Here is an 18,241-nt window from a genome sequence, read left to right as displayed (position 1 = left end):
TTACACTTCTAACATCCTAATCTCAGCTAATTTCATTCTAAATCCCTTCCTTTCAATTGTTTTCATTTGCACCGACCGAATCAGAACGAAAAAAAAATAAACGAAAATAAAGCACTTTTCGGGTTCAACAATCCCTTTCAATTAAAAAAGTATACAACCGTCAAAAAGGGCTTTCTATGTCTTGTTCAAGAGTGTACCGTTTCCGTTTGCTCTTTGACTGCTCGAACTGCCTCCAGTACCGTGTGACCGCCGGGAAACGGGATTCATCATTGCTCGATTGTTGCGGATGTAATCCTTTACGACTGGCACATTTTTCCGGCTGCTAATTTTTCCTCATTATTTTCCTATTTCCCAACGGCACAAACACATGCGAGTGGCCTGGAAAAATTCTCATGCAGCACCTAGCACAGGGCGGTGCGGATAGCGAAAAGGGTAGAAAATAGCAAATTTTGAAAGGCGCTAAAGCGAAAAAGTGACAAGGGATTGTTGATCTTCTATGCTCTTTTACTTTTTGGCGTTAGGGAGTGATATTTCTCGTGAAAGTAAATGTTTTATGAAATTGATTGCAGTTATATAGATTTACTGTATTTGTGCACCATCCAGTATTTCACATATGAAATAAAAATGTGGAATATTTCATTTGAAATCTTTCGAGTTATATCTCGGAAGTCTTTTTATCGAAATACAAAGCATATCAATTGACTTTAGTTTATACTAGCTCGTAATACCAAATTTGTCTAGATTCTCATAACTTGCTTTTTTCTAACATCCTTTTAAAATGTTCTCTGTAATTGTTCTGAAGATTACGCATGCATATAACATAGTTTGATTCACCATGTGTTACTTTATATATAAAATGATACCTTACCCTCGGTATCTTAGAGTTACCATAATGTGCATTGATAAACATATTAGGAAAAAATAATACTTGTCAAAACTTGTGAAAATAATTATGACTTGCGTTTTAGCAACTGAAGATTTTAGATCGTTTCGATTTGAATTTGAGGGTCAATAAAAAATTCTGGTCATACTGTGACTAGACTAAAAATTCTATTGAAAATTGATGCAAAATCATCTAAAAATTCTAACATGAATCGATTTTTAAGAGGTTCCCATAATCACAAGAAATCCTAGGAAAATTTTACGCGCAGCTAAATAGTGTAAAGCCGATTTTAAACAATAAACACTTGAGCTTGTTATTTTTGCCTCGGCTTTACGCCGGTCCTAAGTTGCCAGCACGTGTCAACTGTCGCTCGGAATGTTGGTTTTGGTTTAAAATGCTTCCTTCCTCAATTTACGGGTTTTCGTCACTTCAGGGTGCAAAATAAAAAGAGTTTAATTGGGGAGATTGTGTCACCCCTTTTCAGTGTTTGCGCGCGTGCCTAATTCCGGTTCGCGGCTGTGATACAATATGCTTTTTGTATAGAAAATAAACATTGGAAAGCCATTTCAAAACGATTTGAATGAGGCACCGAAAGCATAAGATAAATAAAAATTTTTGATTAAACTTTGTTGATTTTAACACTTTCAATGTTTCGACTCCGGTACAGCACAACTCGAACCGGATGTGAACCCGTGAGAGAGAGAGAAGCATCCTCTTATGGTAGATATATAGTAACTGTAACGATTCATTCGATGTTTACATTAGATAGATGACCAGTGGATGAAGTCACGAACACAAAAATCATTCAACGTCGGCTTATTGTTCTGGAAATATCGGATGTATGTATCATCAACAACAGCATTAGCAACTCAATATCGATTGAAGCCTAGCTTCATGTTCTGGTTTTCAGCCACTCACAATCGCCCACCTGACTAACAGACGAAGGTGAGTCGTTATTTGCCGTAGACACATTTCATTTGTCTATGCGTGGAACCGGTATGAAACACTAATATCAATATGCGCATCATGAATTAAACTTTCAGGCAAATACGTTTCTTGCTTTTCTCCAAAGCTGCTAAATTTTTGACAATTATTTTTTTTAACTGATGCAACTACAAAAAATGTGCGTTGCTGCATAATACGTACCAAGAAAATTGGCATCCAACAATGTTATTGCGAACCAATTACTGTATGTAACTTTTTATAGATAAAACAGTGTTTTTGCTATTTTATCAGGTAGGCGGATCAATGCATAGAGCGCTGGTCTTACAATCCAGTTGTCGAATGTTTGCGCCTCGATATGGAAGGACTCTTAATGTCTGTGCGATTGTAGTACTAACCATGTAATAATTATTGCTGTTTTTTATGTTTTATCGTGCTGCGACGATTTTTGTTTATTGTTTTATAGTTTCGTTATGTCATCTTTTCATCCCGTTTCCTTGAAGTAAAAATCAGGTTAATAGTATTAAGATATAATCAATATAAGTTTAATATTTTATCCATTTTATTTTAGATTTAACAGTGATCATTTAGGATCCACCAGAACTTTTTTTGTGAAGCGTGTTTTTATAAGAGCTTGCGGATTTTAAATTTAAGCCGCCGAGCCGACGCCAGCTGAGTCGACCCGCCGTCGGAAGCGGCGGCCTCTTGCATCAAACCTGTAACCGCCTCGTTAGCCCATTCTACTCAAAGCTAGGTTTCTTTGCTTTAGTTAGGTCCGAACGAGCGGTAGCGAGGTCGGACAGCACATAAAACAAAACGATGTGGCGTAGCCGCATTAAATATTTTTTAATAAACGGAAAATACCACATACATTTGCCTGGTAGATATACCTATGCTGTTGCTTTGATGCTTAGTAGCTAATAGGCAACAAGTTTTCTTGGGAACTCCGTTCTGAGGTTCTTGAATCAATCTTCATTCAAGAAGTACAATTGTAGGTCAACAAAACGGGCGTTAACGTTACCATCTTTCATTTGTCTTTATTTTAAATCATTTCTAATTACGATTTTAAGACGATTTCAGAAAAGTTAGCTATAGGCGTTATGAAGCTTTACATGCGTTACTTTTTTGTAAGTTATAGGCGTTACGAGACGTTACATTCGTTTGCATCTGCTAAAATGAATTATAAATTTAGTAGATGTTTTCCGTTCTCCACGAATCGGCTGTACTACTCTATGCAATGAATTATCGTCATTTAAAGTAGTAATGTAAATGATCTCAGAATATATGGCATCATTACATTACAATAACCTTCTCTCGGACGAAGTCAATTTTTTCCTAATACTCCATAATTACAGTTCCAGTGGGAAAGCCTGAAGTATCTGTTAAAAACGTCGTTAAAAGGCACACTTAGAATTAGGTGCATAAGCAATCTTTAGTAACATTATTATTTTTTATCTGAGGGCCCCTCCCGAAACGAAATACTGGGTATGTGCTTGAGTTATTCCTTTGAAGTAAGCCTACATAGCAAGCTAGCAATTTGTTTTGTCTGAGAAGTCAGTTTAAACATTACACTTCGATAAAATAGCAAACAGTAATTTGCAAATAGCATTAACTTTACATTTGCTTAGCGGTTTATGTGGAGCCGTCAGGTAGCGCTAACAGTTCAACATAAACTGCTAAGTCAATATTTAGGTTAGTATTAAGGTGACGGCAATAAAGCTAGCGCCATCTATATGTTAGGCCCAGGACTTTTCAGCCCATGTGTTTTTTCATGTTCCATACGTTTACTTAATGTAATGTAATCGATTTGGAATGAATTTTATAAATAGCATTCATGCACTTATTCTGGCAATAAAGGGTAACTTCATTGGGTATATTCAATTAAAATATTGTGTGAAATTAATTCAATGTGTATTGTTTACAATGGGTGATAGTGTGATGGGTAAGTCGATACCTTTCACGCAGCCCAGCTGGGTGCGATTCACAGCCGCACACATAGGACCGAAAAGTTTTTCTGGCCCGAAGAGGTTAATGATCTTAAGGTTAAAGCTTCTTTAAAACATGTTTACATCGTTCAAGTGATAGTAGTAGATTTGCAATCATGCTAAAGATGGAGTTGGAAGAGCAGCGGTGGAAACTAATTTTGCACACGCACCTTGCAAATTCGGATTTCTCTTATCGTACCGTCGGCAGGAAGCTGGGAATTGTACAATCTACGGTACCTTATGATCATAAAAGAACCGGAATTTTATTAAAAAACGCAAAATTTCAATTTTTAATAAATTTCTTTATTATCGCCTTCAAAGTACTCTCCTCCTGCGGCAATACATGCATGCCAACGCTTGATCCAATTTTCCATACAAGTTTTATAGGCCGCCGAAGGTATGGCCTTTAGTTCACGCAGCGAATTCTCTTTTATGGTCTCTATGGTCTCAAAAAACGTTCCACGCAATGGCAATTTGAGTCTAGGGAAGAGGAAAAAGTCGGGGTCATCAGGAATCAGGAATCAGAACAAATTGGCTCAAATGGCACGTTCCCCTTGATATTTGGAGATTTGTGCCTTGCCATCAATTTGTTTTTAGCATCATTTTCCCGATATATAAGAGGGAAGGATTGAAAGGAAATGGTAAGGGTTGGACTAGGAGGATGGGAAAAATTGACGACACAAAAACACATAAAAGCAGAAGTAAATTCTGCACCCCTAAGGGATGCTGAACAATCTGCTGAGGATCACATTTAGTGGAAGCAGAAGGAAATTCTGAACCTCTACGAGGTCCCGAACAGTCTGCTGTTAATAAAACCTCCAACCCCCGAGAGGATTTAGAGATCTTACAAAAGCGACACCATTCTGCACTCCCGGAAGAATGCAGAACGACTCGCAGTATGTACGAGAAGAAGTAAATTCGGTACCCCTCAGAGGATGCCAAACAATCTGCCAAACCCTATTTAAGGTGAATACAGAAGGGATTCATTCACTCCAGGAAGAACGATGAACCCTTCTGACTATAGCTCCTTACCACATTGGGTGAGAAACGAGAGAATATCCTTCAATTTTAGCTCCGCATACACAGACTCAACCATGTATGGAGAACCAAAAACCCGGATACGTAGCTGCATCAATGCGGGACAGTTACATATCAGATGATATGAAGTACCATAATCGCATTCACACAAATCACACGAATAATACTCAGCACGTTGAATAGTAGCCATGTGATAATTGAGTTTGCAATGTCCAGTCAGAGCTCTGACCAGAAAACTTCAATGATACTTGGAGAAATGCAGTAGACACTTTGACATTTTCAGATTTAAATCTGGTAGAAATGCTTTTGTCTGAGCGCAAGTTTGCAAGCTGCGCCAGTAGCTGGCATGTTTGGATGCAGCCCAAGAACGTATCTTGTGCTTTATCCAACTAGTTGAAAGTGGTAAAGCTGGTTCAGGACCAACGAAATCATACGTTGCACCAGCTCTAGCCAACTCATCAGCCCATTCATTTCCAGTAATACCAGAATGGCCGGGTACCCATATGAAGTAAACAGCATTTGAAATGCTGAGGTCTTCAATTTGAGTTCGACATGCGATCACTAGATTCGACCGTGAGTCATTCGAACTGAGTGCTTTTAAGGCTGCCTGACTGTCGGAACAAAAATAAATACGTTTACCACAGATCCTCTGCTGAAGTGCCGATTGTACTCCACACAGAATTGCGTAGATTTCTGCTTGGAACACAGTACAGCATCTACCAAGTGAATGAGACTGCTCCAGCCTATTTCACGACAGTAGATACCAGCACCAGCACGACCATTCAACAGAGAACCGTCCGTAAAACAAACTATGTGTTCGTTCCAGACAACCAGACAATCATTCCTAACGAAGAGGATAGCTCACATTGAATGTTTTAAAAGGAAAACTGCTTGTGAGAGTTAGGTCACTAGGAGCGAGTAAATACTCATCCCACGGAAACATTTGAGACCACAAGCGAGTGTGACTGGTAGCATATTCTAATGGGTTACTGTTCCAAAGCCCTGTAACCCTAAGACGGTATGCACAAGATAATGCTTCTTGTTTTAGGAACACATGTAGTGGTTTAATGCACAGTAGCGCCTCTAGAGCAGCAGAAGGAGTTGTCGTGAATGCTCCTGTCATCGCCATTAGGACCATCCTTTGGAGATGATTTAGCTTTGACTGAACTGTCGCGACTTCTCCTTTCTGCCACCATACAAGACATCCATATGCTAAAATTGGTCTAACGATAGTTGTGTAGATCCAATGAATATATCTGGGTTTGAGTCCCCATGATTTTCCAAAAGCTCGTCTGCATTGGCCGAAAGCCATGGAAGCTCTTTTAATCCTGAAATCAATGTGAGCAGACCAATTCAGTTTTGAGTCAAGATTTAAGTATTTAACTTGATCGACCACAGTGACCCCTGAACCAAAGAACTGCAACGGACGAGCTCCTGTAATTATCCTACGATGAGTGAAAAGCACCATTGATGTTTTGCCCGGATTTACAGATAATCCAAACCTGACAACACCATTGTTCAACAGATCGCAGGGCTTGCTGCATTAAATCAAAGAGTGTTAATGCTTATACCGGTCATCAATATATGATAATCGTCGGCAAAACCATAAGTCGGAAATCCAAGGTTATAAAGTTTCCTTAACAAACCATCAGCGACTAGGTTCCATAAAAGTGGGGATAGTACACCACCTTGAGGACACCCACAGACACTCAGCTTTCTAATCTCTGGCCTACCGAAGCGATGATCAAAGAAGTTGATTGCTAAGCATTGCGTGTATCCAGTAAGGGAAAAACCCAAGATATTCCGTTCACGACTGCAATGTTTAACCTCCTGCAGCCATTCAGCCATCGGCACGGAAATACACCTTGACTTAGGAGTTCCTATTTTTGTGGCCTTTTACGACATGGAATAGGAAACCAGTGGATCAATTCTTGGTAAAAAATAATTCCGCCGGATGCCACACGGCTTACCTGTTTGGTGGACTTATACCACCGGTACAGGTGGACCGTAGCGTTATTCTTAGCAGTTGGGAAACCGCTACCGACACTACACGGCTATCTAGGCTGCTCAGAGAGGGAAGTTAACATTGATGGTCAACTTCCCAAATTGGTTGAGTTTTTGGCCAAAAACTGCGACACAACCAACGCTGTTTTTGAATGAAATTCAGCTTTTTTGGCACCAGCCGAGAAGCGACGCGTTTCAAACCCAAAACATCAGTTAAAATGTGTTCGGCTGATCCATAAGAGATGCCCAACAACACAGCAATCTCTCTAATCGGTATAGAACGACTTTGCAACACGATTTGCTTCGCCGATCCAATGTTTTCTTCAGTAACAGATGTTGTTGGGCGGCCAGGGATCTCATCATGATCCAAGCTTGTATGACCACCTTTGAAGCGTTTATACCACTCGTATGCCTGTGTTTTTCCTAGACACGATTCACCAAAGGCCTTTTCTAACATTTTCAACGTTTCGGAACACTTAAATCCATTTGCAACACAAAATTTGATGCACGCACGTTGTTCTAAATTTTCATCCATTATAAAAATCGCCACACGAAAATTTTTCAACTTCTTTGTATAGACGCCAAACAAGAACTAATCGTACGATATGCTTCAAAATTTGACAGAATGTGTATAAAAGTGTTGCCAACGTTGAAAGAATAAAAGTTTACCGATTGGACAAGCGCGGGAATTTTAAAATGAAAATTCCGGTTCTGTTTTGATTATAAGGTATATCGTGTTTTAAGTCAATACAACGAACATTCAACGGAAGGAACAAGGTGGAATAAAAAAGATTTCTGTATAGTAAAAAGCATCACAAGCGGATAGTTCAAGGTTTTAAGAGCCAATGATTTGTTGCGTGGCTAATTTGGCCGAATTATGAGCATGCGGTATGATAAAAAGCGTGGATCAGCCTTCTTAATGAATTTTTTTTTTGTTTTAGCTCTGCTTGTTAACAAGCAACAATAATGTGAATAATCTATCAATCTACTTAACTGCTCTCAATTCTGCTCTATCAGGTTGGCCAAGCGAGTATCCAAATTTTGATGAGCGATATTCGAAAAAAAATTTGAGATTTCATGAAAATCAAATCGGAAGATTTTTTTCTCGAAATTGTCCTTTCAATATGCAATAAATAATCGTCGTTTTGAGTGTCTAGATTGTTATTTCAATAACATTTTTTTTTGTTCTACATATTAAGGGAAGCTTCTACCCTATGGGATCGAAATCATGTCATTTCTCGTAGACTTATTCTTGGCGGTTATATAAAAGAAACGCAGCAGAAAATTTTGCACAGTCATTAGGTTTATTTATAATATATAAATGTTTGAGAGTCGAATGCAACAATCAGAGGACTTGATGAAATCGAATTTAAAAACTTCGAGGAAACTAACTAATGCTCTTAAGAAATGTCAGAAACCGATTTCAGCTCTAAAACAAGGAAATCTAATACTTCTTACAAACGGCTATATAACTTGGATAAATTCCAATGTAGGAATTAACCCAACAATTACTACCGACCACCAACTCCCAAAGAGCTGCGGTGATCACCATACGACAGTGTGAATCAAATACAACAATGTTATAATTCAAGAAGACTGTTTGAAAGTTTTGATACTCACAGCCCCATAATTCTGGCCACGGAAGGCGGATCTGGATGAAATTGCACTGTATCTTTTAAGACACTGAGAGCTTTAATTTAATGAATCCGATTGAAGACGATGACTCACGCATAGCCTCAGGTTAACATTACCCAGACAATAAGTAAATTCTTGGGTACGGCAGGAATGTCACTATAACGTTATGTCACGTTACTTTTTACTTTTCTTGGAGCTCCGGAAATACCATTCGATTCAGTTCGAAGAGATCGGAAAATGTATGTGTGTATGTGCACTTTTCTAAGAGTTTTTTACCGCTCAATTTTCTCGGAGATGGTTGAGCCGATTTCAACAAGCTCCCGGGTAGGTGTAAATAGCAAACAAAAGGCAAAATAATAACAAATTTTTCATATCTTGGCTTGATGTTTCTGTGTTGTCAGAGCGATACTTGATATTTTCGTGATATTTCATCAAGGGATCAAGACATTGTACAATATCTGTTCAACATCAAGATTAGTTATAATATCTTATTTCGTTATTGATGAGCTATTTCAATTTCATTAAGTAAATTGACCCAGTAGTTTTATCTTCAAATAAAATACCATTGAATAAACTGCATAAGAATCAGATAAGAGAAATACTTAAGATATTACTCTATTCTAAATGCTAGATTATAAAATAATTGACAAATTCATCTTCTATAAATATTTTGTTCTTGGTTTGATATTACAATGACAGAATTTTTTATTTTGTTGCTATTTTCTCATGCAAGCTTTGATATGATTTTTGATATTTTGACTCTTATTTCAAACTAAATAATGTTAATTTCTACCATTGAGATGTTTGATTTTAATGACAGAATTTGGTATTGGTTTGCAAATCACTTCTACCCGGGCTTAGTCTCGTTTGAAAGATACAATTGAATTTTTGATAAGTTAGAAAATCAGATGGTTGTTACTTCCAGTTCTGAAGATATAAAAGTATAAGTGACATAACCAACTAACCGCACATATTACATCGGCCCAATTTTCTCGAAGATGATTCATCGAATTTCGATAAATTAAGGCTTATTCGAAAGCCAACAATTTCAATTAACTTTGGAAGGGTTTCCGGTTCGAGAGATGGGACTCCGGTTCGAGAGATGTAATGTTATATGTGACGTAGCCGATGAATCCCAGTGTTTTACAAAGCAACAAAATTTCTGGGAGATAAAATAATCGATTTCGAAAGACTTAGATTAGTTTGATAGGTTATTTGATAAACTCACAAAACTTATGACCGAGGATAGGATAGAATCTTGCCAATGTTTTAATGTGACTTTTCACATGGCAAAAGAAAGTCATTATCAACCCACTATAGGTGGATTAAAGACTATCCCAGAAAGTATGGACGCACTTTGATTTCGCTGTAAATAATTCACAAGTGCTAGATATTCGAATTTTATTCGATATACTGATAATATTAGATTACAACAACAGAATATTATTCTCAACATTTGCTACTTAGCCGTTGTAGACTAGCTGGCGCACCTTCTTGCAAACGTTCCTAATTAAATTCCGTAAAGACTTTTGACACTTTTTTCCAATCTTTTTCGAACTGTTGATGTGCCCAAAATTCTTCAATTGGTCGAAGTTGTGGGCAATTTGGTGGATTCATGCCTTTTGGGACGAAAGTGACATTTTTGGTAGTATACCATTTCTACCGCTGATTTCGAGTAGTGGCAAGAAGTAAGATCTGGCCAGAAGACAACAGGATCCTTGTGGCTTCGAATCATGGGTAGAAGTCGTTTTTGTAAACATTCCTTGATGTATATTTCGCTGTTCATTGGAGAAGTGGTGATGAAGGGTTTCGAAATCTTACCGTAGCTACAAATTGCTAGCCAGACCGTAGCTATCTTACCAAATTTTTTGACTTCAATCGATGTTTCGGACTGGTTTAACACTTGCCCTTCTCGCATCGTATAATATTGTGATCCCGGCAAGGGTTTGTAATCGAGTTTCACATAGGTTTCGTCGTCCATGATTATGCAGTTCAAATTTCCAGCCAAAATCGTATTGTACAGCTTTCGAACCCTCGGCCTGATCGATGCTTCTTGTTTCGGACTACGTTTTGGTTGTTTCTGCTTCTTATAGGTTCGAAGATTCAAACGTTCTTTAGCACGAAGAACATTTGACTTCGAAGTGCCCACTGTTTTGGCCACATCCCGAACTGAAACCTCCGTCTTTTGCTCGAACGCCTTCAGTATACGTTTATCCAACTGAGGGTTAGCATGACCTTTTTTCGACCCGTTTTCGGTTTATCCTCAAAGGTGTTATCCTCACCGAACTTCCTGATTGCATTTCGCACGGCTTTTTCACTTACTCCTTCCATTTTTGCTATCTTTCTCAGTGACAGTCCGCGATCTGTGCACCATTTGTACACAATTTTTCGATGTTGTTCTGCTGAAAGTCCACGCATTTCGAAACAAACTAATGAAAACGAATAAACAACTGCACAAGTGGATAGAGAAGAGTGTAAACAACAGGACGCAGCCATAAAAATTGACAGATTCTGAACCATTGCGAAATGGCAAAATGGCAGCGGTTTTTGGTTGCGTCCATACTTTCAAGGACAGTCTTTAAGAAGGGTTTTACCTTTTTTTATAAATATAAAAAATAGGTATAGAATTCGCTCAAACTTTAGACAAATTTTCCGAGGCCCGAAGGACCGAATGTCATATACCAATCGATTCAGCTCGACGAACTGAGCAAATGTCCGTGTGTGTGTATGTGTGTGTGTCTGTATGTGTGTTGTCAACTAAGAGGTCGAGATCTCAGAGATGGCTGGACCGATTTTGATCAAACTAGTCGCAAATGAAAGGTCTCCCCGTCACCCAGAACGCTATTGAATGGTTTTGGGATCGGATGTTTACTTTTTGAGTTATACGCAGTTTTATGTCAAAATTTTCAGTTTCTTGACAGTATCTGTCACAATTGACCTTGAAAACAGAATATGTTTCCAGACTTAGATTCCGCACGGCAATACCTATCCCACAAGCCATAGATTGTTGAAATCCGTCCATTTTTAACGGAGATATCGATATTTTTGTGGAAGCGACTTTTTCCCTTATTCCGGCAGTAGAAGTTTTGAGCGCTGTCTGGCAAAGAAATGCTTGGGAGCAACATAAAACACGATTTTTTATACTGTTACATACATTTGTTTCTAAGTACCCAAAAGACTGTGTACAGCATGATATTTTGCCTCGGACCGATTTTAGCACGGTTCGTTTTTGGCAACATAATCGTTCGAATATGTCATATGTAAACCAGATGATGGCAGAATTTTCGAGTTGAAAGCAATTCCATAATTAAATTGATTTAAACTAGTCACAGTAATAAATGCTGAAGGACATAACAGCTATATACCATTCGAATCAGTTCGTCGAGATCAGCAAATGCGTGTGTGACAAATAATTTCACTCAATTTTTTTCGGAGATGACTCAGCCGTTTTCTACAAACTCAGATTCATATAAAAAGTCGTCCTAAACAAGGTTCCTGAATTGTGTTTGGATCCGATTTCTGGTTCCGGAGCTACAGGATGATATGTGAAACGAAATTAAAACTGTGTAACTCATTTTTCTCGTAGATGGCTGAACCGATCTAAGATTCAAATGATATCTAAGAATCATCTAAGATTGAAATGAAAAGCTCTAAGATTCCATAAAACATCTTGTTTTTCAGTCAGATCCAACTTCCGGTTTCGGAGATACAGGGTGAGTAGTATAAAAATGTCTATTTCACATAAATTAATCTGGCTTATCGGGTTAGCAGATTTGGATAGTCGATAGCCAAATAAACTTATATCATTTTAGTGGTAATCAGTTTTCTATTCGGATTTAATTCGCACTACGATTTCTCAAAGATGTCTACAATGATTTTCAAACATTTTGAAACAAATGTGAACTTTACAGCTACTCAAGTGAATTTGTCTGACTTCGGCTACACCGAATTTCAAATTCCGGTTCCAGTATCGAATCGTTTCTCAAAGCTCAATCGTTTTCTCAAAAAAAGCCAAATCGAATTTCAGAAACTAAAGTTCAAATTTAAATAAATCCAATTTTATCCAATTCTGACTTCCGATTCTGGAATTGTAGGATGATGCATTTTTTAAATTCAAAGCGATATAGATGATGACAATCCCGAAAAGCTTTAAAGTTGGACTCAAAAATATTGCAATTTATTCGTCATATGGCCATACGAATCGGTTTGGGTTATGATGGTTCCTGAATACCGGCTCTGGAAGTACCTTAAATTACTGTAAACTCTAAAGTGGAAGTTACTTCGACATATTATGGAATGTTTAATCGATTGTTACACTTTTAGATTCAAATTCGATCCGATTTGCAGTTTCGACATTACAGAGTAATGTGTGATTAAAATCTCAAATTGCCACTTAAAACGACGGACATTAGAATAATGTCATGAAAACTGAAACACCGAAGAATATTCAAACACAAAACACATGCGAATTGATAAAAAAAGGTATCATCTCACTGCTAGGTGGATTAAGCACGTTTTTTTTTATTAGGAATTGTAAAATTTTAAAACACTTGTCCGTCATTTGTTACAAAATATATCTCTTTTGAGATTTAACTCGATATCAGCTCACTAATTTCTAAGAATCTCTCGCTTGGAGAAGGTGTTAGGTTTATCTTCTGTTCGCTCCACTTCAAACAAATCTTTTTACGGCCGAATTTTTAATTAGTATTGAAGTGGAATTTATACACAAACATGCCAGCGTCTTACGGTTAGTCACATATCGATCTCTCGAAATCAGGCCGCGCACGGCATTTTTTTAGATGTACCGCACAAAATTCGTTAGGAAGTACATGACGATCATGACTGAATGTCGTAAACTATGGGGTAAAACGCAGCTCTTGTTTTTCTTAAAAGTACTCAGCTTCGCAGAAACTTTGATGAAAGTGAAAGATATAACTATAGCCTCTTGGAAGCTATAAATTGGATACCTGGTTATTGCATGTATTTTTTGGTGTTTGTCTCATAATAATTTGATTCAATTATCCACTTTCCGCTTTCGTATATAGTATCACATCTCGAAAGCATATCGTTCATTAAAGCGCTCAACTTTAGTTAAAAAGAAATGCCTTCAGAGCGTACACATGTTATTGCCCCATTTATGTTATGCTTTAGACTCCGTTGTTGAAGATCATCCTGACTCTCTGTTCAGGTGAATGATACTTCATATAAGGTATTATGCAAAGTTTTCATGTTTTCCCTGATCGGGCGTTTTGCTCTGCATACCAATATTTTAATAAAAAGAATTAAAAGTGTTTAAAGAACTAGGATATATTTGATGTTTTTCAATGATCCGAAAAAAACCTGGCCCCTCCCGAAACCGAATTAAAAAAGTTGGGGTGATGAAATGGGGCTGTTGATCCTGCAGATTACACCGTAAAATAGTGGTTGGTCGAAACTCCACTGCCACTGACACTGTCCAAAGTACATAAAATGGGTAAGATTCTGCAGATGAGAAAGATGTCCACCCGCTGAATCCCGCGCATACTAATTTTTAGACAAAAAAGAGGAACGCAAGCGCACTTCAAACACATGTTTGGTTGGATCCGTTCTAATACGTCAGAGAACAAAATAATTACCCGACAATGGACTGAAGTCAGAACGAGTGCTTTCAAGCGGCACGACTAAATGGGGCGGAAAGATTATGAGGTCGGTTTACTGGGATTGTTATAATATACTTTTGGAGGACTACTTCAAAACAGAAATGAAAGTATTAGCGTACATCAATGGTGCGATCAAAGAACGAAATCGCTGTGAAATAGCTCTATCTGGTGCATAGGAGCATCGATACCATGATTAAAATCAACGGTTCAGGGTTCCAAATACTTGCCCATCCACCTTGTTCACCCGATAGGGCTCCCTCGAACTATTATCTGTTCCCAAACCTCAAATGATCTCTGAAAAATCTATGTGAGTTCCGCATTGAAATTTTAGCCCACTACTTTCGGAACCTGAAACCGAAACCAGTATAACCAAAGTTAGTTTGTATGGTCATCAACTAATATGACCTACCTCGGACCACCTCTCAAAATCTATCGCATCATCAAAAGTCTTGTGGATTGTTGTGCTCTACAAATGCACATTTAGGTGGTCTTAGATATGTGTGGCGGAAATGGCATGACAGTAAACGTTAAGAAACTTAATACAATAACCTGATCTAGGGGACAGTCACCAATTTAATTTAAATACTCAATAATGACACTTCCAGTTGGGAAAGTTCTGTCTGTTAAAAACATGAGCATCATCCTCGATCGCGAGCTCTGTCTGCCTCTGCTCTAGTTTTTACGATGATTATTGCCTCAAGAAACATTGACTAAACGAAGGGATCACTGTGAGTGCGATGCGGTGTCCTGGTGCTGCTCTCAAAAAAGTATAATTTCAATGTGTTGTTTGGTACGTATAGTTAAAAATTAGGTTGAAATAGTTATTTTCAGTGACAGTGCAGTTTTAGTAAGCGTGTGCTTAGTAGTGAGAGTGCTATTTATTGAATAATATTGATCCGCGAAACTAAAGATGCTCAAGCGGCGGAAACTGAGAATTTACCGCCCGAAAACTCAACGATGTTAACCTGTTAACCGATCGAAGCGCCGTCGGCATGTCACTGTCGGTGTTGTCGGATTTCTATGGAATATGTGAAAGTTTACAAGTCGATCGTATCATTCGGACTGAAGGTCTAGGGTTGGTCTGCAGCGGACCCATTCGCGGGTGTTTTTTTTGTTTCAATTATAGAGGCTTTAATATCTTAGGTCATTCGCCTCTTCGGACCAGAAAATCTTTCTGACCCTATGTGCGGGGTTGGGAATCGAACCCAGGCGGGCTGCGTGAAAGGCATCGACTATCCCATCACGCTATACCCGTCCTCGGGGTGGTTTTATTTTATTCTTTCAGTGGTCGTGTTTCATCTCGCGTTGCTGACAGCAGAGTGAGCAGGAGAAAAGGGATACTGGTGAGATCGTTCCTTGGAGATATTTTATATTTTTCTTACTGATATTTCTCTTGAGTATCGAAAATCAGGTTTTGTTGAGATCATATCGTTTACCAAAACATATCCGGATCCCTTTCCCTCCCTGCTAACAAATCTCCTATCCCGTGATGCTCGTGGAGATACAGTGGTACCCGCGGTCTCTAGAAACAACGAGTATCGGACTAACATTCCTTCCTTTCCCTCAGTAGCACAGCATTTGGTCGTAGCCAGCGTCGTTATTGATCATTTAATAAAAAGCTAGGAGTGAGTGGGTATGTACAGTAAAAATGATTTGCTTCTCCTAAGCTTCATTTGTTTTGGCTCAGTGTACATTTCCACTTATTCGGTCAATCACGAAGTGCAACTACAGGCGATCTACTTCAGCTCAGCTCAGCTCAGCTGTTTATTGCCTCAAGAAACATTACTTTTCTTTAGTACGCAGTATTCGTGAATACAGAGTTATAATTTAAGCTCACGTTCACATCGGCCTTGGCTGAATCGTCTTCAACTGCCACGTTACGTGAATCACTGTGCTTACCGATTTTGCAAAAAAGACGAGTACTTCTTCAACTCTAATAGAAGTCAATGAAGAAACATAAATGTGAATAACTGTTTGAGATTTTGAGTACTCAAAATTCTGTATTTCTGGTTCCAGGAATACAACCGGATTCGGATACTATCCATTCTACTATTTGTGAAAATCGACTTAGTCATCTCAGGTAAATCTATGTGCGTTCTGCTTTAGAATTTTTGGCTGTTACTTTCGGAACTTAAAACCGGTAAATCCAAGTTTGTATAGAAACCAACTAACCAGACCTTGAAATTGAAACAGTTTTGAATGAAGTGAAGGTGGTTCTTTTTGTTTTTGTTGCATCGTTACTTCCAATGACGATTTGAAATTTTCTACACTCATTATCCTTCTGTATTTCCGGACCAAGAAGTTGGATCTTGATTAAATTGAATGTCATACGGGATGATAACACCTTTCGTTTGAATATAAGTTCGTGAAATAGGCCAAGCAATATAGTGATGGTGAGTTATTATCGCTAAGTACAGCCAATTCTTTTACAAAACGGCGTATTGCTACATCGAGTTAAAATAAACTATTTTTGTTTCACCTTACAATATATTTTCATTGCTTTCCATCACCATTATTTAAATACCATTTATTCCAATACAAAATGTAGAAGTAGAGACAGAAAAAGCTACTATTACATTTAGTTCATGCATTGCTCTAAAGCCAGAGATACGGCTTAGAAGTCTGGTAATTGGTAATCTGATTCCCTGCCAAATACTCAAGCGACTAGAATCTGAGCGAGCAAAGTCTTGGTATTACATTCCTTTTGCGGAATTTGATCATTTTCTTTCAACGAAGGTCGAAGCTCGAACATACGACTCGTAAGGACAACGCCTTATAAATTAAACCACCGAACCAAATTGACTAAAATCCGAAAACAAATAGTCTTTTGATTTCATATGTCATTTTAGATACGACCTGGTATTTTGAACAAGTTCCAACAAAGATCAAACCAAACAATTAAGTTAAAAGTTATAAGACAATTTATTTGTTTTTGTATTCAATTGTCGTTGAAACGATTTTTCAAATGTGGGTATCCCGTTTTCCTATTGTTATTTGCGCGAGTAAAAATTTTGGTACAATTAAAACATTTCTATTACAACAGTAGTTTCCAATCACATGCATAACTAACGTGTAGATAAAGTATTAGTACCTGTTCCCATTCTTCGTGGTTGCCACACAAATTTGAAATCCAACGTGGATAAATATTTAATAACTATTCTAAACTATGCAGAGTTTCGAGTAATCACAGCACTAAAATATTTATATTGCGGATCAACACAACACTAACTAATCAATTGTATTTCCAATGCCAATTTGGTAAACGAACGAATTATGACTGGTGTCGATGTTTTGTAGTTACGGCACAAAACTCTATCAAGTGATATCAATTTTCCACTGACACAAATTCACTAAAACATATCCGACACTCCGTGGAACTTGTACACTCCGAAGACATTTGCCAAGCACAAGTTCATAGATCCGTGCCGCTTGCTCGATAGTTCCTGATAAACTGACTTCGGCTGTCCAGATTTCCCGCAATGGCACAGCCAGAAACAGTAGAAGCTGATTACCGACTGATGCTGTATTGACTTCATCACAATTCACATTGGCTACGGTTACCACTGGCATCAGCATTGCACTTCAACCGGAACAGCATTCACTTTGTACACCCTATTTCACCCACCTTTTCCACCAGAAATGAAAAGTCTCCTCACGCTACCGAGTCCTTATGTTCATGTTCTCATTCCACGTCCTTGCCTATTTGGCTCTGACTGGCGCAGCTACACAAAATCCAACACCAGTCAGTCATTTTCCTACTTCCCCTCGTTCGCAATCCAGTGTCACAATCCTCCCATTCCACATAGTGGCTACGAAAAGTCCTTCCTCAGACAGCAATCGTGGTAGCTGTCACTGTTCAAGCCAACCACAGGCTCCAACCAACGAACCAGTTAGCCATGGATCGTCGTACAGGACCTTTACGCTTAATGCTTTTTTTACAATCCAACATTGCAGCTTTGCAGCATATAAAATAAAACATGTGACATTCATTATGTAGATATATAGAATGAGTAGGCGTGGCTAAGCAAGGTGAAGTTTCCATGTTGTGATTTTCGACTGGAAGGTGCACCATCGCAATGGAAAGGTATTCTCGAATGGGCGGAGTTTGTGCTTTA

The 18,241-nt window shown here is 38.3% G+C and overlaps 1 protein-coding gene across 2 annotated transcripts in view; it reads right to left on the bottom strand.

Annotated features, from left to right (window-relative positions):
- Positions 1-18,008, bottom strand: part of LOC131427699 (protein dissatisfaction-like) — a 39,338-nt gene extending 21,330 nt beyond the window's left edge. The window contains exon 1 of one of the 2 annotated variants that reach the window (XM_058591134.1): positions 17,218-18,008. In XM_058591134.1, the coding sequence (XP_058447117.1) occupies positions 17,218-17,227 (10 nt within the window). In that variant the 5' untranslated portion in view covers positions 17,228-18,008. The remainder of the gene's footprint in view (positions 1-17,217) is intronic. The other variant, XM_058591133.1, reaches the window with a different exon arrangement.
- Positions 18,009-18,241: the final 233 nt, after the last annotated feature.

Source organism: Malaya genurostris, chromosome 2 (genome assembly GCF_030247185.1).
Source record: "Malaya genurostris strain Urasoe2022 chromosome 2, Malgen_1.1, whole genome shotgun sequence".
NCBI lineage: Eukaryota > Metazoa > Arthropoda > Insecta > Diptera > Culicidae > Malaya > Malaya genurostris.
This window is presented reverse-complemented; position numbering and strand designations above follow the sequence as displayed.